The 22,060-nt window shown below is 37.6% G+C and overlaps 1 protein-coding gene across 1 annotated transcript in view; it reads right to left on the bottom strand.

The window, feature by feature from the left end:
• The window catches only part of HADHA (hydroxyacyl-CoA dehydrogenase trifunctional multienzyme complex subunit alpha), a 47,440-nt gene that overhangs the window by 23,698 nt on the left and 1,682 nt on the right, over positions 1-22,060 (bottom strand). Inside the window, exons 2-7 of the mRNA XM_059132443.1 lie at positions 14,269-14,310; positions 14,106-14,176; positions 11,727-11,860; positions 9,427-9,565; positions 8,335-8,454; positions 5,022-5,124 (exon numbers count right to left, since the gene is read on the bottom strand). Coding sequence (XP_058988426.1) covers positions 5,022-5,124; positions 8,335-8,454; positions 9,427-9,565; positions 11,727-11,860; positions 14,106-14,176; positions 14,269-14,310 — 609 coding nt within the window. The remainder of the gene's footprint in view (positions 1-5,021; positions 5,125-8,334; positions 8,455-9,426; positions 9,566-11,726; positions 11,861-14,105; positions 14,177-14,268; positions 14,311-22,060) is intronic.

The following is a 22,060-nucleotide window of genomic DNA, read 5'->3' as shown; positions in this document are numbered from 1 at the left end:
TGACTTAAGCTGCCCATCATGAAATGGAGGTTGTCTGGCCCACTAAACCATAAAGTTCATGGTGTGCAACAGCACTCCACTCCATGATCAAAAGGAACTGGTGTATGTGAGCAAGGGCTTGAGCAGACCCTAAAGGCAAACGTATGAGAAAGTGACCAGTTGTATGAGAAAGTGACCAAACTTTCTTTACTCCCCCTTCTCTGTCCCAATTTGCCCCTACGGACTCATGGGGAGTTCCTTACGACCAGATGACTTGGGAAGAGAAAACTCGGGCCTGGTCTGTAGATAGTTCGGTACGACATTCAGGCGACATCTGAAAGTACACTGCTGTAGCACAGCAATCCCTTTCCAGAACTATTCATCCTGATTACCAACTACACTGATTCTACACCGATTCCAGCTACAATCTCCTACTATACAACTGGAATAAGGAAGAGTAGGTCTTGAATACGACAGATCTCTTAGGGGGTCCTCTTAGTGCTACTGGGGCCTGTAATTAGTTAATGGAAAATTACAACTGAATCCATGCAGGACTGCTAGTGGCCCAGACCTTCTAGGAATGAAGGCAAAGAACTATGATCAGCTGAGGTACTTGCTAAGGGAATGGGAAGTAGAAATAGGTATGGCTGTAGCCACATGACTATTTGTAGAAACTGAGGAGCCCAGCTCTGGGCCAAAAACCTATGTGTGATTTTTCAGGCCCAACCACAGGCAATTAGAAAGGCTTTTACCCAGAAGGCCTCACAGGGAAAGCTGTCCTTCCCACAGCAGACTTGGTGCACAGCCAATGCACCGCAGACTTTAATAGGAGTTCCAGTCAATAACTCAGATATCCCTTGCTGGCTATGCTCTGATACACATTTGCATTCTTACTCCAAGTGCCTCAATCCCCTCTCTTTGGGACCTCCAACCAAAGTCTAATTCAGGTGCCTCTCAAGAGGCCTCCTTATTAGGGGAAGAAAGAGAACACGTAAAGACACCACTTCTACTCTGACTCAGTACTTTTCCACTCCTAGCTTTTCCGATTTTAAACAGTGAAATCAAAACCAAAAAGCACAAAAAAATGAAAAGAATATGGCACTAAATAGGCACTAAAAGAATACTTGTTGGCTATATGAGAGCTGAAATAAGAAAGCAGAATGCTGCCTTGTTTGACCTCAGCTGGAACATTTTCACTGAGAGATATGAATTTTTCACCACTCTGTACAGGCTATTAATGACTGCAAAACATCATACATATTATTTTTGGGGGTCACAACAAATTTTAGCAAGTAGGTGAATTCGCAGATAAGGAGCTTACAAATAATAAGGATCAACCACACTCTGATCATAACAGCATTAAACTGGAAATCAGTAACAGAAAGATTCTGAAACATCTGCACATACTTAGACATTAAATAACACACTCCTAAATTACACATGGGTCAAAGAAGAAATAATGGGAAATCTGAAAATATTCTGACCTTCATGGAACTGAAAACGTAGTATTATAACACACAGATAAAGCAATGCTATAAGAGAAACTGACAGCTTTAAATGCTTATGTTAGGAAAAAAAAGGCTTAAAACAATGATCTTAGCTTCTACCTTGAGAAACTAGAAAAGAACAAACTAAACCCAAAAGCAAGCAGAAATAAAGAATAGGTAAAATCAATAAATAGCAAACACACAAACGACAGAGGAAAATCAATGAAACTGAAAGCTGGTATTTGATAAATTTCTAGCTAGACTCATCAGGGACAAAATAGACACAAATTATCAATATCAGGAATTAAAGAGTATAAATGATATATATCTTTGCAGAGTATAAAGACACTGAAAGAATAATAATGAAGTATTATGAACAACTTTATTGCAATAAATTTAGCAAGTTAAATAAAATGGACAAAATCTTTGAGAAACAAACTATTATAAGCTTGCTCAAAAAAATGGAGAACCTAAATAGCCTTATTATCTATGAATGAAATTGAATTCATATATAAAAACTTGCCCAACAAAGAAAACTCCAAGTTCATATATGACTTCACTGGTGAATTCTATTAAGCATTTAAAGAAAAAATAATACCAATTTCATGTAGAATCTTCCAGAAAGTAGGGAAAAAGAATCCCCTTTCCAATTCATTTCATGAAGCTAGCATTATTCTGATAACAAACACCAAGCAAAGCTATCACAAGAAAATTATCCCTGAGACCATTACCTCTCATGACCATACATAAAAATCCTTTACAAAACTTTAGATGATCCAGTCAATTTAAACAAAGGATAATACATTATGACCAAGTCGAGTTTATTCCAGGAATGCAAGTCTGGTTCAATAAACAAAATTCAATGTAATTGATACTACTAATAGACTAAAAAAGACAAAAACCACATAATCACCTCATTAAATCCAGAAAGAACATTTGACAAAATTCAGTGTCTATTTTCAGCACACTATAGATAAAAAGAAATGTCTGCAGTCTGATAAAGGCGTATATAAAAATGCCACAGCTAACACCATACACCCTACAGCATCAGACTGAATGCTCTTCCCTTAAGATGGGCAACAAGTTAACACTATCTGCTTTCACCAACTCTATCCAATACTGTACTTAAGGATCTCAGCCACTGCAGTAGATCGAGAAAAAAAAAATGCCAACGAGACGGGAAAAGAAAAAGCCAAATGTCTTTATTTATAGACATTACTATTTAAATAAAAACTCCTTAGAAATCTATAGAAAAAACTACCAGAATAAATAAATTTAGCAATCACAGAATACAAGTTCCATGTACAAAAATCAATTGTGTATATGTACACACACATAGATAAAAGTGGTTAATAATGAGAAATTGAAGTTAAAAAAAGTATAATGTCCTAGAAGTATGAAGTACCAAAGTATAAATTTAACAAATTTTGTGCAAGGTATGTGCAAAGGAAAGTATAAAACACTGCAGAAATTAAAGATGACCTAAATAAACAGTTATATCCTATTCATGATGAAAAGACTCAGTATGTTAAAGATGTCAATTCTCCCCAATAGTGCAATTCCAATCAAAATCCTAGCATTTTATTTTTGCAGTTATAGATGAGATGATTATAAAATTTATATGTAAATGCAAAGAAGCCAGTATAGGCAAAATAAATTTTGAAAGAGAACCAAAATAAAAGGGGTCATACTGCCCGATTTCAAGATTTACTAAAACACAATAATCAAGACAGTATAATATTGACTTAAGATATGTAGATAACTGGAGATAGGAAATCCAGAAATAGACTCAAACATATAGAGTCAATTGGTTTGTGACCAAGGCGTCAAGGTAGTTCAATGGGGAAAGGAGTCTTTTCAACAAATTGTGCCAATACATTGGATATTCATTTGCAAAAAGCCCCCAAAACAAAACAAAACATAAAAACCCCAAAACTCTATCTACCTCACACCACATACAAGAGTTAACTTGAAATGGATCACAGATAAAAATGGAAGCGCAAAACCACCAAATTTCCAGAAATAAATATAGGAGAAAATCTCTGCAGTCTTGTAAAGAAAAGATCCCCCCCCCCTTTTTAAAATGATTGTATTTATTTATTTGTCAGACAGAGCAGCAGGAAGGAGGAGAAGCAGACTCCCCGCTGAGCAAGGCCCAACGCGGGACAGAACCCAGACATGACCTGAGACGAAGGCAGAATGCAGGCGACCTAGGAAAAGATTTCTTAGATACAACGATAGCATGACCCATAAAAGATCTTAATATAATGGACTTCATCAAAATTAAGAATTTCTTCATTTAGATAATGAAAAGACAAGCCACAGACAAGAAGAAAATATTTGCAAATCACAAATCTCACAAAGGACTTGTATTCTGATATAAAGAACTCTGAGAACTCAGTAGTAAGAAAAATTCAAACAAAATGGGCCAAACAGCTGAAAAGACACTTTACCAGAAGATATACAGAAGGAAAATCGACATATGAAAAAAACTTTATATCTCATGTCATTAGGGAAATACAAATTAAAACCACAATAAGATACTACTACACTTCTGGTAGAAGGTCTAAAATTAAAAAGACTGACCATGTAAAGCAGTTGAAGAGCTCTCGACTAGATTAAGCTCTCATACATTGCTGGTAGGAAGGCACAACGGTACAGGCACTTTGAGAAAACAACTTCAGTTTCTTAAAAGCTACATACAATTCTATCATATGAGCCAGCCAATCTACTCTCTGGTTATTTGTTTAAGAGAAATGAAATCTATGTCCACATAAAGACTTGTGGATGAATGTTCATAGCAGCTTTATTCTGAACAGCCCCAAACTGGAAACAACTCAAACTTCTATCATTTGGTGAATGGAAAAACAAATTATGGTGTATCGGTATGATGGAATAACACTCAGCATTAAGAAGGAACAAACTGTTGAAATATGCAATAACATGAATGAATCTCAAAAGCATTAGCTAAAATGAAAGAAAACACAAAAAGCTATAAACTAAAAATGTTCTATTACAAGATTGTGGTGGTGCTTACATAGCCATACATATTTGTCAAAACTGAGATTGGACATTAAAAATTGGTAAATTTGTTAGTATATAACGAACATCTCAATAATGCTGATTTTTAAGAAATGCAAGAGGATAATGAACATACAATCTGGAATAGAGGTTTCCTTGGGTGAGGGGAGGCAAGGAAGTTGTATGGAGGGAAGCAGCCCATCAGTAGATGTCATTCTCAGGCTGTTTCATACATATTTATTGTATTATTAAAACAGACACAAAAAATTGAAGGAGGGTTATCATGAATAATGATACAGGTAATTTAAGAACCAAAAATAAGGATTTGATTCAATTCTGTACTCTTGATGTCCAATTTATAAAATAAAAGTTCGGGTGATTAATGTTAGAGAGGATTTAGTATTAGCTATATTCAGAAAACTTCACTCTTCAGAATGACTCATTTCTTTAGAGTTTGATTTCACTCTAACTAATATTTGCTTTAGAAAAAAAATAACTTCATAAGGCCCAGTTCTGAGGCATGCTACCACTTACCCAGGGGATCCACCAATTGGTCAACCAGTCCCATTTTCTTTGCTCTGTCTGCACGAATGTTTCTACCCGTCAACATCATGTCAAAGGCAGCAGGCACACCCACCTACCAAGCAAGGAAGGATCAGAATACAGGGGAAAATACCAGAATGACAATTACAAATCATTCAACAGAGCAAAATAAATAAATAAGCAAAGTCAAACCAGATTTTTATGCTGTTTATCAATCTGTTAAATTTTACACACAAAATACACATTTAGGTAACTTTTGGGATTAGACACTTCCCGTTGAAGCAAAAATGTCTATATCTCTTCTTTTAATTCAATATGTAAGATTTCTGTCTTATGGAACTGATACGGTAGAGAAATAATTGTTTCCTAAAGCTGTGCATTTATATATTATGTCATTTATATAATCTTAAAATCCCTTTGGTGGAGCTAGTGGAGATTGAGAAACCTGATGATTTTGACAATGTCATTATTTATTTATGTATTTTTAATTTTTAAAAAAGATTTTATTTATTTACTTGACAGAGAGAGAGAGATCACAAGTAGGCAGAGAGGGAGGCAGAGAGAGAGGGAGAAGCAGGCTCCCCACTGAGCAGAGAGCCCAATGTGGGGCTTGATCCCAGGACCCTGGGATCATGACTTGAGCCAAAGGCAGAGGCTTAACCCATTGAGCCACACAGGCACCCCATGTATTTTTAAAATTGTTTTAAAAAAGATTTATTTATTTGAGAGAGAGAGGAAGAGCCTAGGGTTCGGGGGTGGGGAATAGGGTTTGATCCCAGGATCCTGAGACCATGACCTGAGCTGAAATCAAGAGCCGGATGCTTAACTGACTGAGCCACCCAGGTGCCCAACAATATTTTTAATAAGAATTTTAGACTTAAAAATAGAACTCAGCTAGAACTTCTTATGTACGTACCTGAAGAATGGTTTCTAACAGCATTCAAATACCAATTATTGCAAGACAATAAAAGAAACCCAGGAATATCTTCTATACCATATAGGCTTATTTATGCTTTCAATAAATCCTCTTGACAATTTCTATGAAGGAATGTACACTGTTTATTATCAGAAAACTAATACTACAAATCTTCCCATTTTTCTATGCCCAGCTCATATCAACTTCCTTCCAAAGAATATTTCGGCTGAGCCCTATTTTCATTGAGGAACTAACAGTGCCTGAAGCTGTAGGGTTCAGTGGGTATTAACATTGCCCTGGGGGCGCCTGGGTGGCTCAGTGGGTTAAAGCCTCTGCCTTTGGCTCAGGTCATAATGTAAGGGTCCTGGGATCGAGCCCTGCGTCAGGCTCTCTGCTCAGCAGGGAGCCTGCTTCCCTTCCTCTCTCTCTGCCTACTTGTGATCTCTGTGAGTAAATAAAATCTTAAAAAAAATAATAACAAAAAAAAAACATTGCTCTGTAGCCTCTAAGTCTGACTGTCTTTCTCCTCTCCTTATGAATTCAAAAGCCTGATTGGTTTCTTTTGGTTCTATAGAATACAGCAGTTGAGATGATCCAAATCAAGAGAAAGATGTGGCTCACAATTATCATGAAATATGACCCATGGATTTGAAAAACTCGTAAGATGGTAATGTGCACAGAAGGAACAAATTAAACTATAAGTTCAAGGGACACCTGGCTGGTTCCATTGGAACCCAGGCAACTCTTGACCTCAGGGTTGTAAGCTTGAGCCCCATGCTGGGGTAAAGATAAAATCTTAAAAAAAAAAAAAGGTAAAAACAAACAAACAACCCACACCCACCCACAACAAACCCCAAAAAACTATTATGTTCCAGAAAGGTAAATATTTACCTTTATACTTCTTCAGGGATTAGTAATTAATCAGTAATTTTGATCAAGGACTTAGGATGCCTGGGTAGCTCAGTCAGTTAAGCAGCCAACTTTTCAGCTCAGGTCATGATTCCAGGGTTGTGGGATCAAGACCTGCTTGGGGCTCTCCTTCTTCCTTTGTCCCCCCCACCCCCAATGTACATGCTCTCTCTAAATAAAATCTTTAAAAAATTCATTTTGATCAAGGAATTTAAAAAAGTAGAATTAAGAAAATAAATCAAACACCAGTAATAAAATTTGTTACTGATCCTATACACCCTATTTTATTTTGTTTCTAAATTTTTACAATGAATATCCATATTGTGCCTTTTGTATCAGAGGAAATAAAGGACCACGTGATATAATGAGCACTGGGTGTTACATAAGACTGATGAATCACTGAACTCTATCTCTCAAACTATGTAATACATAAATTAATTGGTTGAATTTAAATAAGTTAAAAAAAAAAGAAACAGCATCACAGTTACATTTTTTTCTCTTTTGTAGAAAAGTAAAGTCATTATGTCTATCAATACAAAGTGAGGACCATTTCCCACAGATTTTTTAGTTCCTGCTACCTGGGAAACACCTTCTGTGAAATACTGATTCAACTCTTAATGTTCGTGTGATTGTATAAAGAATTACATGAGCAAGGGATGCCTAGGTGGCTATTCAGTTAGGCATCTGCCTTTAGCTCAAGCCGTGATCTCAGGGTTTTGGGATGGAGCTCTGCACTGGGCTTCCTGCTCAGCAGGGAGTCTGCTTCTCCCTCTCCCTCTGCCTCCTCCCCCACTGCTCATGCTCATTCTCTGTCTCTCTCTCAAATGAATAAAATCCTAAAAAAAAAAAAAAAAGAATTACAAGAGCAATTCATATTTATTTCTATGATGTTAAGTATCCAAGGCAGTTTTGGTAGACTAAGGTAGTGTCCAAATCTAAGATAAGTTGGAATCAGATGTCTTAAAAGAACTATGTCTTCGGTAAAGATGAGCATAACTTGAGGTTACATTTCTCTTGCTTATAACAAATAGGTCTGTGTTCTATTTGAATCTCCAATTCTATATTATGTATTTTCATGTGTTCTCAAAATAGCAGCTTAGTCTAGAAAATAGAAAATTGTCTGATGGCCAAAACTAGAGAATGTATGAAGAAGAGACCTGTTATCCCTGTGAACTTGAATGTAATCATCTGCTCTTAATGCACGATAACAATTTTAGCATACTCACCTTTCCCATCCAACTTCCCTGTCATTTGAAATTTTAAGACTTTTTAAATACTATCAGAGGAGCTCTCTTTATTACTATAACTTAACTCTTAATCTTTGCTTTAAGAATAAACTATGCTTTTTTCCCGATGCAAACCTAAATAAACCAAATACTGCAAAAACAACATAAAACCAAACCATAATTGAATAAAAAGAATAGATAAAGGGACCTATAGGTACTGAGGTTCTAAAGGTCACAGGGGGCTTAAACTCACCATTTTGGGCAGCCTTTGTGTGCCTCCTGCTCCTGGTAAGATTCCCAGCAAGACTTCAGGTGCACCTAATACTGTTTTTCTATCTCTGGTTGCTATTCTATATTGGCAGGAAATGGCAAGCTTCAAACAAATAAAAGAAAATTAGAATGTTAGAAAATGTAACTTTATAATATCTTCAGATATGCAAAGGTCTAAAGATTACTTACAAAGCAGGAATGTATTTTATGCTTTCTATAATTTATCGTCCCAGGCTTATTTCATACTTTCCCCCTAATGAACCTTTCCTGGGGTTCTGGATCTCCTTAAAAACCTGCTGAAAGCTAGGTCTAAACAGAAAAATACACATACATCACTGTACATTGCAAGCCAAGTTAAGAAGGCCTGTATCCTACAGAAACCCTCCTTTTCTATCAAACAGGCCTACTTACAGTGATCGAATAGGCTTTGCCTACCATTGTTTTTGCTCACTGTTGTCTTTACTCATACCATGCCATATGTGAAATGATCTTTTTCCTCATTATTTTTTGATTAATCAATTTCTGCTGATTTCTTAGGACGAGGCATAGGTTTCCTTAATTAATATATGTGAAAGTGTCTAGCATAGAGCCCAGCATGTGATAAATGCTCATTAAATGTTATTTTATTTTCTCCTCTCCTTTCCTACATGCTCCAGTCTAGCAAGCATCTCTCCTCTCAAATCTTACATTATTCACTATCTTCACTGCTCACAAAGCACTTAAACACATATTACGCTCTGTGAGTCTCATCTAGACTTAAGTAGCTCGAAAGCATGGACCACACTTCTGAATCTTTGCCCTGCAAACCTGAACCAGGTTTTGGGAATTGAAGACGACCTTGGAGATGTAGTTCAAATCTTTTCAATTTATAAAAATGAAAACATCACACTTTTGGTTACTTGCTCTGTGCCATGAAATAAGGATTGAAACCTATCCAGAAGTTTGACAACTAAAAAGAAAGCTGATCCTCCTCCGAGAACTTTTTGCAGGCAAAACCATAGCCTACAGGTTTGCAGCTTATAATTCCCATCAATATGCTGAACAATGTCTCAATGACTTTGAAAGAAATCAATACCTCAAGTCCTCCTCCTAAGCAGGCTCCACTGATGGCAGCCACAATAGGCTTTGGGGACTTCTCAAGTTTCTCAAATGTTCTCTGTCCTTCCCGTGATATTTGTGTTACCTCTTCAGAGGTCTTGCAAGAGGCTAACATGCTGTAGTAAACATGAAAGCAGAGAAGAGAAAAAAAAAAAAGATGAAATTATACCCTACTTTGTTTAATACCTCATCCATTGTATCCCTGCCCTATCATCTACCAATATCTGATATTGTATCTTCAAATACTCAAGAGTTTAAGAATGGTTTTGCCTCAGCACTAATATCAGCAACATCATCTCTCCATAAAGCCACATCATCTCTCCATAAAGAGTGTCAGATTTCTGGATCCAGAGAACATGAAACAAAACATGTTGTGTAATTTTATTTTCTATTAAAAAAAAAACACATTAGATCATAAAGCTTTCTGTACATGAGAAAATCATCTTCTGGTAAATATTTTCACTATCACATTAACCATTTTTACTATCAAGTAACTCCCAGATTGAACAGCAATCAAAATAACAGTGGGGAAAAAAAAAAAAAGGTTTCAAGTTATTTATCTCCTAGTGAGTATAAAAGAACAACACTGTACGTCATGTCCTTTAGTTTCAGTTTGCTTCATTTGCTACTTTGTTCTTAAATGCATTTAAAGTGGCTTTTGTACCTTTGAACAAAGGTAACTAGTTTTTGGCATTTTACATACTGGGAGTTGCTCAGCTAGCTTCACAGAAGCTGCTAAGTATTTTCCTCTGGATATAGGAAGCCAGTACCAGGTACATCAGTGCCTTGCTAGGCTCAAATAACTGAGCTAGAAGAAAAAGCACTTGATACAGGTAATTTTGCTTTTTCTAAACACACACACACACACACACACACAAACCCCCAAAATATTTATAAATTCCTAATTACTATACATAAACAAAAAAAGAGTACACAATGTGGAGCAAGATTTAAAACTATACAAACACCTTAAGTACAAATTACTAAGCCTCTAATGCTGGCTATCATTGCCTAAGGTACAAAGAATAATAAAACAAATACTTGTATTTGACAGAATCAACAACTGGTAACATTTTAGCCCATTAAACTAACACTACGATAGAATTTCACCTCCTTATAAATGCTTTAGAAAACTGTAAGCACGTTACATACACATAAATTCCACCATTAAAAAAAGAAAATATTAGCTGCATCACTAAAGTTCCCTTTGACAACCTCAGAGTCCTACCAGCTACTTCATTTTCCCTGAGACAACCATTCTCAAATATTTGTAGTGTATCTCCAGACCAACTATATATTTGTATCTATAAATAACAAAGGCATCTCACTATGATTTAAAAATGTTTATATAAACTACATGCTATGCAGAATGTTCTATAACTTGCTTTTTTTTTTTTTTTAAGGGACACCTGGGTGGCTCAGTCCTTGGGTATCTGCCTTAGGCTTGGCTCATGGGGGTCCCCGCTTCAGGCTCCCTCCTTAGGCGGGAGGCCTGCTTCTCCCTCTCCTACTCCCCCTACTTATGTTCCCTCTCTCGCTGTGTCTCTCTGTCAAATAAATAAATAAAATATATTTTTAAAAGTCTATAAAAGGTCTATAAAACTTAACATTTTCGAGCTCTAACATTATGTTGTGGATGCAGTTAATTCCTTTGAGCCATTCTGTAGTATTTTATCATATAAAAGTTTGTTTAGTTTTCCATTTCCCTAATGACTAACATATAATTGCTTCAAATTCTTTACTATTTTAAACTACACAGGGCTGAACATCCTTATACACACGTCTTTAAAAACAAAGGGTGGATTTCTTTAGTATATATATAGCTAGATGAGGTATCACTGAATTAGATGATATATGCATTTTCAATTTCATTAAAGGCTGTCAAAATGTTTCCCAAAGGTGCTGTAGCAATTGGCATTCTTATTAGTAATATATTAACTTTCTTACTTCCTTGCTAACACGGTATTTTCAAACTTTTAAGTATTTATTGGTCTGTTGGGTTAAAAAAAAGGGCACCTCATAGTTTCATTGTACAGCAGTTTTTATTCTACGCCAATATTCTTAGAACTGCTTTCGACTTCTTTAAGGATTTAGTCTTACATGGTTTAAGCAACAAGCCCCTCTTCTATCAACTTTATTACACTTGTGAAAATAACTTGAAAAAAGAAAACGTTCAGAGAATTTACTTCCACCTTCTCCTAAGAGAAGGAATGATGAGGCCTGAGAAACATACTATTAGCCAAGATGAAATGTGACTTCCAATCTTTGAAAACTCACTTGATGTCAGCACCTGCAATAAAGCAGCCCGGCTTTGATGAGATAAGGACGGCACTTCTGACCTGATCACTAGCCCAGATTTCATTCATTACTTCCATGAACTCGGACTGCAGTTCTTTATTCAGCGTGTTCACCTGCCAAAGGGAAATACACATAAATCCAAGGCTTTAAATCAGAAGTACGTACACTCTGAAGTAATACACTGTAAGTTAATTAACTGAATTTAAATTTAAAAAAAAAAAAAAAAAAAAAAAAAAAACACTGACACACACACAAAAAGATACCAATCTCTTCATGAGGGCTCCACCCTCGTGACCACATGCAAACCTAATTAACTCCAAAAGTTCCACCTCCAAATACCATCACACTGGGGTTTACAGCTTCAACATATCAATTTTAAGACGGGGACAACTTCCACCTGTAACATTATTTAGATAGAGGAAATTTTGTTTTTCAAAGAAACTGCATTATCTATAGCACACCCTTCTGTATTATCTTTTTTCCGCTTCTTTGGAATTATGTTAAATCTCTGTGTAGATAACTGAAAGCAATTAAAAAATATTCTTGTCTATAGGCATGCAAACGAATTGTCCCAGAAGATACAACCAGCTCCATGTGGAAAAATCAGTTTGTCTCCATTTGCACATTTATTTCAATATTCCTGATCTATAAATTTGTAGGTACTCTGGATTCTTCTTTGAACTGGCTATAGTATCATCAGTGTCTTCATTAATGACTCAAAATCTTTAGCATATACATAAAATACATCTACTCAAAGGAGGAATTCAGGGTCACACTCCTAAGAATCTGAATCATATGTGAGCTACAAATAAGTCTACACCTGCTTGTTGGTAAGGAAAAATTCATATAACATTAAGAAAAAAAGGAATCAAAGTTAGACATATAGTGTGATCTTATTTTGTAAAAGCTATTTGTTGAAACTGGATTAAATGTTAAAAGTCAGGGCACCTGGGTAGCTCAGTTAGTTGGGTGTCTGCCTCCGGCTCAGGTCATGGTCCCAGGGTCCTGGAATCGAGCCTGACATCAGGCTCTCTGCCTAGCGGGGAGCCTGCTTCTCCTCTCCCTCTCCCTGCTGCTCTGCCTACTTGTGCATGCTCGCTCTCTCCAAAGAATAAAACTGAAAAAAGAAAAAAAAAAAAGTTGAAGGCATTTGCCTTTGGGTTTGTATTATGAATGACTTGTTATTTTCCTCTATAGCTTTCAAACTTCCCACTATAAGGATGTGTTGTGTCTGTGCTCAGAAAAAATGCTCAACTTAGAAAATTCTGAAAAAATATCTTAAGTTTGAATCATTGGTCAGTGGGCACCAAAATTCATCCTAGTGAGGGGGACTGGTTATTTTCCTTAATTTGTGATAGTTGTTAATTGCTTCCATCTACGTCCTCCTATTCCATCTAGGCCTTTAGTAAGAGGATTCCTGAAGTATGAAAACTTGATACCAATTTTATTTGTTTTCTTAAGTAGGCTCTAAGACTAGTGTGAAGTCCAATGTGGGGCTTGAACTCACAACCGTGAGATCCAGACCTGAGCTAAGTCAGACATTTAATCAACTGAACCATATATATATATATTTTTTAAGATTTTATTTATTTACTTGACAGCGAGAGAGGGAACACAAGCACGGGCCTGGAAGAGGGAGCGGAAGAAGCAGGCTTCCTGCTGAGCAGGGAGCCCAATGTGGGGATCGATTCCAGGTCCCTGAGATCATGACCCGAGCCAAAGGCAGAGGCTTAACGACTGAGCCACCGAGGCGCCCCTCTTAACATCAATTTTAGATGGGGGAAAAAGCATGAGCTCCTGCAATAAAGGTCATCTTGGCAAAGACTGGATTAATGCCCCATGCTTTCCTGAATCTGCCAAAAACAAATGAGGCTTCACTTAGAACAGAACCTGACTTCCAATATGTGAACTACACTCAGTCATTCATTCAAGTTCCTCAGGAAGCTTAACAACCACATTTAACACAGACAATCTTCTACAGATAACGACATCAGGCAGGTAATGAGGAAAGCATGTATAACAACCTGGTAGTTAAGATGAACAGGTGATTTCTCTTATAAAACAAAGCTTGCACTTTGGTTCTTATCTAATAAGTCACCTCAGCATGCTACACAACAATAGAAGGCTAATTTCATTAATCCCGGATGTTAATCTGAGACCTAAGGTCATCTAGAAGGAATTCTTAAACAAGGACCTCTGCTCCAGAAAGTTGCACTCCTTGAACAATTTGCTAAACTAACAAAACTATAAATTCATGTGAGATTACTGCCAAATTGGTGGATTTCTTTCCCTCCTATTCAGCGCTGGATTCATGAATGTATTAGGAGAAAGAGACTGCAGCAAGTTAAAATTAGGTACCTTTGAATTGGGTGAGTTAATTCGAACAACAGCCACATCCCCTTTGACTCCATAGTTAATATGGGTTCTGGCTAAAAGGGAAAAGACAATTATTTGTAAACATGTTTATTGTTAAACAAATTTAAAAAGCAGTGTAAGCATGTCAGCAAGAAATTAAACTTACTTTGCAAAGCAGAGGACCCTGAAAAGCTGCGGCAAATATAACCTACAAGAAAAAGGCATTCAAAATTAATTACTTTGTAAAACATAACTGCTGTAGTACTTGCTAAATATAACAAAGCTGGAATTTATAACAACAGCAAAAACCCCCAAATGAGAATAATGTATTTTAGGCCATTATTGTGACTACTACCATATCTGTTTCATTTTAAAGATCAGCTTATGAGATTATTTAAATAGTAAATGTGGTTGGTGGAAGAACTGCCCGCTCAAAGATGTCCAGGTATCCAAAAACTGTGAATATGTTAGGTTATATGGCTAAGGGAGCTAAGGTGCTAATTAGCTGAACTAAACAGAGAGAAAGAGAGAGAGAGAGAGACAGAGTAGCCTGGATTATCTAAGTGGGCCCAATGTAATCATGAAGAAGAGAGAATCAAGGAGGACCAAAGAGATGGCAGCATAAGGACTTAGCCCCACTTCACTGTCTTTGAAGAAGTCAAGAAAAGCAGACAGCCTCCACCTGGAAAGCTAGAAAAGGTAAGGAAATGAATTCTCCCTTAGGTCACCCAGAATGAACACAGCCCTGCCAACAGTTTTTTAAAATCTATTTATTTATTTATTTATTTGACAGAGATCACAAGTAGACAGAGAGTGGGTGGGAAGCAAGCTCCCTGCTGAGCAGAGAGCCTGATGCAGGGCTCAATCCCAGGACCCTAGGATCATGACCTGAGCCGAAGGCAGAGGCTTTAACCCACTGAGCCACCCAAGTGCCCTCAACACTTCTGATTTTAGCTCAGTGAGACTCATTTCTGACATTTCTTAACTGTAAGATAATAAATTTGTTATTGTTTCAGAAACTAAATTTGTGGAAATTTGTTACAGCAGCAATAGGAACTGAACACAGTAGGAAATAAGTAATCTACAAAGCAATCCATACTGTCAGTCCCAGGTATATAATAAATATACTCAACCATGTTCTCTAGCCACATCCTCTTGTATTTTTATGGAGATGGACTTTCCAGTGTTATCAAAAGTAAAATAATTTACAATGGATTTTTACTTAGACACAAAGAATGAAATCTTGCCATTTGCAACCTAATGGATGGAGCTAGAGAGTATTATGCTAAGCAAAGTAAGTCAGAGAAAGACAAAATACCATATGATTTCACTCATATATGGAATTTAAGAAAACAAAGAGGAAAAAGAAAGAGAAACAAACCAAGAAACAGACTCTTTAAAAAAAAATTTTTTTTAAGATTTTATTTATTTGACAGAGAGAGATCACAAGTAGGCAGAAAGGCAGGCAGAGAGAGAGAAGGAAGCAGGCTCCCTGCTGAGCAGAGCCGGATGTGGGACTCGATCCCAGGACCCTGAGATCATGACCCGACCTGAAGGCAGAGGCTTTAACCCACTGAGCCACCCAGGTGCCCCAAGAAACAGACTCTTAACTATAGAGAACAAACTGATGGTTACCAGAAGTGTGTGTGTGGGGTGTCTTGATAAGGTGATGGGGATTAAGGAATGCACTTGTGATGAGCACCGGGTGTTGTATGGAAGTGTTGAAGCACTATATTCTATACCTGAAACTAACATTACACTGTATGTTAACTGAAATTCAAATAAAAACTTTAAAAAAAGATGACATCAACAGTGGCCATTTATGAAATAGTCCAGTCACACTCTGCTATTTTAAGAATTTCTAACTGAACAGGGCTCTATTGCCCTCTACCAAGAATACTCCTAACCTGGGGAGGACAAAAGACCCACCACACTTCTCCCTCCTCCTAATCACTTCACTACTTGAAGTTCTCCTGGATAATAATGATGAGATGATGTTTTGAGCACAAGCCATCACTAGAAAAGTCTGAACTTGGACTATGGACAGAAGGTAGGGAACACTGTGAAATTCTCAGGCAAAATTTCAAAGTTTGTTCTGGGAATTACTCTACCTCCTTATTACCATTAAAGCGTCACCTTTGTCTTGCTCTAACCTAAACATCTGGCTCTAGGTAGTAACCAAGTTACTCTGGAGGCCAGCACAGGGTCCACATCCCTTAGTTACAACTTCCAAGCTTCTTTAAAAACATCCTGCTCTTTCTTCCTTTGTCTTTCATGTTCATGGTTTACTTCAAACCCTATTTCTTAGGTATCTTTCTTTCTTTTTACAATTTTTTTTTTTTTTTTAAAGTAGGTTCCATGCCCAACACAGGGCTTGAATTCATGTCCCTGAGATCAAGAGTTGCATACTCCACCTACTGAGACAGCCAGGTGCCCCTCCTATACACCTCTTTAATCCTTTACTCCTTATTTCAAACCTTGTCCAATATCCTAGAACAAAGTTTACTTTTTCTTTAGCAATAAAAATAAAAACAAATCATCCCTTAATAATTAGTGAGCATAGTAGCAGTACATATGAACACCTGTACCTGGGAATTAGTGCTTTAATAATATCCAGTGGTTCCTTCATTATCTCTACTATTAGCTACTTGTACTAGCTTTCCCTCAGTATTTGTTTTATTCCTTTTAAAACAAATTATGTGCATGTACCTCTATCAATTCATATATTAAATATCAGCAAATTTAATCTTTCCTTTTATTATTTTATTTTTCATCATGGTAAGTGTACTCTTCAATCCCCATCACCTCTTTCACCCATCCCTCCCTCCCACTTCCCCTTTGGTAACCATCAGTTTGTTCTCTCTAGTTAAGAGTCTGCTTCTTGGTTTCTCTTTTTTCCCCCTTTGCTCATTGTTCTTTCTTAAATTCCACATATGAATGAGTTCATATGGTATTTGTCTTTCTGACTGACTTATTTTGCTTAGCATAATATGCTCTAGTTCTACCCATGGTGTTATAAGTGGCAACTTTGCATTCTTTATGATTGAATAATATTCCACCATCATTTTATTCTTAATTATTAGTATTAAAACTTTTTTATATCTGATTTTTATTGAAATGTACTGCATTGGGCTGCATACAGTTTTGGAATGCACAATATAATGCAAAAGAGCGGAGTGCCTGCCTAATTTAGGAGCACTATTTAAAAAAAAAAAAAAAAAAAAAAAAGGTTAAAATCCCTAGCAACCTTGGCATGCCTGGGTGGCCAGTGGGTTAAAGCCTCTGCCTTCGGCTCAGGTCATAATCCCAGGGTCCTGGGATTGAGCCCCGCATTGGGCTCTCTGCTCAGTGGGGAGCCTGCTTTCTCCTCTCTCTCTGCCTGTCTTTCTGCCTACTTGTGATCTCTGTCAAATAAATAAATAAATAAAATCTTAAAAAAAAAATCCGTAACAACCTCTCAGCAGCTAAACCTTCCCACTAGCCTGTGACCATCTGTCTCTCTTTCTGCCTAGTCTCTCATTCTCCAAAGCCCCTACCTTCATCTGGCTCAGAATTGAGGGATGTCAAACAAGAGTCTTAGACTGCCTTAGCATGCAGTGATAATCAAAGGTAATAGACAAAATTTTAAACCACATTGGCCATTTTATGTCATGGTAGTAGTCTAAATGAAATTTTTAAACATCACCTCTATCAAAAACACTCTCTACATGACTTAGAAACAAACTTTAGAACTATACCCATTTTTAAGTTGATCATGGTCTATGTCTGACCAGGAGGCATGGACCCTACTGGATTGGGGAACTATTACACATGGCCAAAGCAGGACCCAAAAGACTTCCCAACATATCCAGCTGGACTGCGATTTCCACAGCAGTATTGAAAAGTGATTTCAGAACTAGATTAGGCATTAAAATCAGTGGGCTCAAATACACTCACAAATGTCTGGGTGACATATAATCTAGAACCAAGGAATCAGAATTTAAGGGTGCTGGGCCTCAGAGTCCCTTTTTTTGTTTTGGGTGCAAAAAGGTGGTTTTTTTTTTTTTTTTAAGATTATTTATTTATTTATTTGATAGACAGAGAGAGATCACAAGTAGGCAAAAGGCAGGCAGAGAGAGAGGGGGAAGCAGGCTCCCCGCTGAGCAGAGAGCCCGATGCGGGATTCAATCCCAGGACCCTGAGATCATGACCCGAGCTGAAGGCAGAGGCCTAAACCACTGAGCCACCCAGGCGCCCCAAGGTGGTTTTGTTTAAAGCATGAGGACAGTACCATGGGCAGAAAGAGCTGCACTGAGGTCCTGAGGAGTGGTGGCCTGTTATATATTTTCAAGTTGAGAGGGGTTAGGGATAGTGCAAGCCTCCCAGGTATTTGGGAAACAAGGATCCTGAGGGGGCTAGCTATTGACAGGAAAGGTCATTTATTACTGTTTAGTAGAAACTCAGTCATGAGACTCTTCAGATGCATATTGGTGGGTCATATGCTTGGGCGAGGATTGCTAACTTGTCTCTTGGGGAGTAGAGCTAAAGGAAGTTTCCAAAGGAATTTTTATATGTTAAAGGAGATTTATAGGATCCTGGGAGGGGGAGGTGGGGGAAGGATTTAGAATTGTCTTTTGCTCTAAGCAAAGTAATTGGGGCTGATAACATTGGGCCTAATAACATTGAGGCAGTTGAATCTCTAGAGGAATGTCACTCTGCCTGTTTCAAGGACTTGTCAATGGGCTACAGGTAGTATGGAAATTTAATGGTTTCTCTTCTGTCTTTGTTTCCTACATCATCCCCCTCTGAACAGTTCTAACCCTTAAATCTTTAAGGTTGCTGAGGGTGGAAGGTCTCATCTTCTGTAACTTCTTCCTGCTGAATAGGGGCATAGAGATGGCCCAAATGGGTCAGTTGGGGCTTATACAGATATAGGAGTCACAAAGGGCAGAGGCAGCTGAATCCAAGGGGGACTGCATGTGTGGATCTTCCCGGATGGAAGCGTCCATATTTTTAAAAAAGGAAACTGAAGCAGATAGCAAACAAGTGGGCAAGTGAGAGCCACTGACTTGGAGAACCCACTGATTCAGTGGATTCGGAGAGGGACCATCAGCAATAGCCTGATGCTATTGCTTCCTCCTTCTTTCCCTCTATCCTGCAGTTTTACTTGAGAGAAAGAGAAAACATGCACAGGGGGCGGGGTGGGGGGGTGGGCAGAGGGAGAGAAATAATCTCAAGCAAATTCCTTACTGAGCATAAGGCTGGATCTCATAACCCTGAGATCATGACCTGAGCCAAAATCAAGCTGGATACTTAACCAACTAAGCCACCCAGGAACCCCTATTATTTTTTTTAAAGTCTTATTTATTTAAGTAATCTCTATACCCAATGTGGGGCTAGAACTTACAACCCTGAGATCAAGAGTCTCATGCTCTTCGACTGAGCCAACCAGGTGCCCCTATCCTGCAGGTCCTTCAGAGAGGGGAAAAGACGGCCAGAAAATAGCAGCTTTACACTAGTTTGAAAGGCAAGCAACATATTAAAAGAAAGCTGTGTAGATGATGCAAGTACCAGAGTGAGGTGATCTCTGTTTCTGTCTGCATTTTTTTCTTTAAGCTAATCCAAATCAGCCATCTGAGTGCAAAGAGAAAGGACCCGAGAGTCAAGACTTAGGTTGAACCATCACGTTTTTCAACCATCACGTTTATCATTTATTAGCTGTATAACCATGAACAAGTCTCAGTGCACTTCAGTGTTCTTATAAAGACAGAAATAAAAGTGATGTAATGATTATAAAAGTATCTGTAAGTCACAGTGCTACCCATAAGTAAATGAAGATAGAAGTCAGCCATATCCTCAATCGTCATGCCTCTGCCTCTCTAAGGAAACACTTCCTTTCTCTGCTTTACTATCATTTAAAATTTGAATCATCTGTATTTATCACTCCTTTTTATCTTTGAATCATGACTCTACCCTCTTTTACAAGGCCTTATCATGAGATTCGATCTACAGCAATCTTTCCCCTCCCTTCAAAATCCCTTTTGATTTTTATTATTTACTATTTTGTTCTCTAATCACTGCATCCATAGCAGGTGTTTCCTCCAACTAAAGCGTAACTCTTCCAACATGATCTCGAACTCCCTCATTCAACAACAAATCCCTGACTCTGTGTAGCTTACATTCTATAGCAGCAGGGGATCACACACACACACACACACACACACACACACCCCATAGGAAGAATCAGTTCCTACCCAGTAGAGATACATGAAGAGGTGAAAACAGGCCTGGCATAAAAAGGAGTTTGCCTGTGAAATGGAAATTCCAGTGGGAGGCGAAGCAGGGAATAAGCAATTCTAGCTAGAACAGGGTAAAGTGGATGAAAGTAGGGATGGACTGACTGGGAATGCACGGTGGGAGAGATGGGGTGGGAAGACAGCCAAAAAAAATGTAAAGAAGTATGTTAGGAGATAAATGCTAAGCAAAAAACAACAACGAAAAAAGAAACAGAGCAGGTACCAGGGCCTAGCATAGGTTGTACTTTTTTTTTTTTTGGACAGACAGAGATCACAAGTAGGCAGAGAGACAGGCAAAAAGAGAGGGAAGCAGGCTCCCCGCTGAGCAGAGAGCCCGATGTGAAGCTCGCTCCCAGGACCCTGGGATCATGACCTGAGCTGAAGGCAGAGGCTTTAACCCACTGAGCCACCCAGGCGCCCCACAGGTTGCACTTTTAAAGACCAACTATTTGAGATAGCAGGTTGGTGCTCATTAGGTTATGGTTCAAATCATTTTAAAACCCTTACACTAAACTACCTCTGCTGCACAAACACAGACACCCATATTCACATACACAAAACTTCCTCTAAATCAATAGAAACAAACAAACAAAAAAAGAGAAAATCAGTAAGTGTACAAACTTATCTTGAATTCAAACCACAGCCAGCTAAATCAAGTTGGTAGCTACAAGGTAGCTTTGCTTTTGAAATCTAGCCCTTACCATTATGCAATCTGGAAAGTTAACTTCACAGCAGCTAGGTGAACTTTAGCCTAGATCAAATGTGCCAGGAAAAGAGAGAAACCTTTGTCCTACTTCTTAATCATCTGATAATTTAACTCAAGAAGATACTACAAGACCTAAAACTATAGCAGAGGAGAGAGTTGCATTAGGCTGACACAAATTTCAAATATGAAAATGTTACTTTGGTAGTTAACAATCAACAACTTTTCTCAATATTCAACTCTGGGGGAAGAGATAGGATTAAACAAGTGAGTCAAATTTAAACCTACATTATTTACTATTTGCCTCTAATTCAATGAAATTATTTTACCACTTACATAATTAGAAATTTAGATTTAGGAATGGGAATTAAGATATCTTGGTCAAGTTGTGACTGTCACTTGACAGTCATATTCAGAATTATAGCATTAGTTGGGGAGGAATGGGTTTGAACTATGAAAGAAACAAATCAGTTTCAAATGAATTTATCCATCCACCAGTAAATGTCATAATCTCATTAAACACTGGCCTTGGCACAGGTTTTCAGGGTAAAAGACTAATATGTTGAATTAAATAGCAATCCAGGTGTGCAGGTAATTCTGAACTCACTTTCCAGATATGTCTTTACAAAATTCATTGTTACTCAAATGGACAAAAACTATAAGCCATATTTTCTTATTGGTGAAACATACATTTATGTGTGTATATATATTTCTATGCAAATATAGAAAAGCTAAACTTGTTATTACATATATAAAATGTAAAAATTATTTTTTAAAAATTCTCAGATATACAGAATCAGTTCTTCAGGCCAGAAAAGAGTTAATAGCAGCACGTACTGAACATTTAGTCCATGAAAAATTGCTTTAAATTTAGAATAACTCCTTTGAAGTTCACAAAGGTTCCCCACTTCACAAATGAGAAAACAGAAGAAATTAACTGTCCAAGGTCACTAGAGAGTAAAAGGCCACGCCAGATTCAA

Source organism: Mustela lutreola, chromosome 9 (assembly GCF_030435805.1).
Source record: "Mustela lutreola isolate mMusLut2 chromosome 9, mMusLut2.pri, whole genome shotgun sequence".
NCBI classification, from domain to species: Eukaryota; Metazoa; Chordata; class Mammalia; order Carnivora; family Mustelidae; genus Mustela; species Mustela lutreola.
The sequence above is the reverse complement of the archived record's forward strand: the minus strand, read 5'-3'. Positions and strand labels throughout refer to the sequence as shown.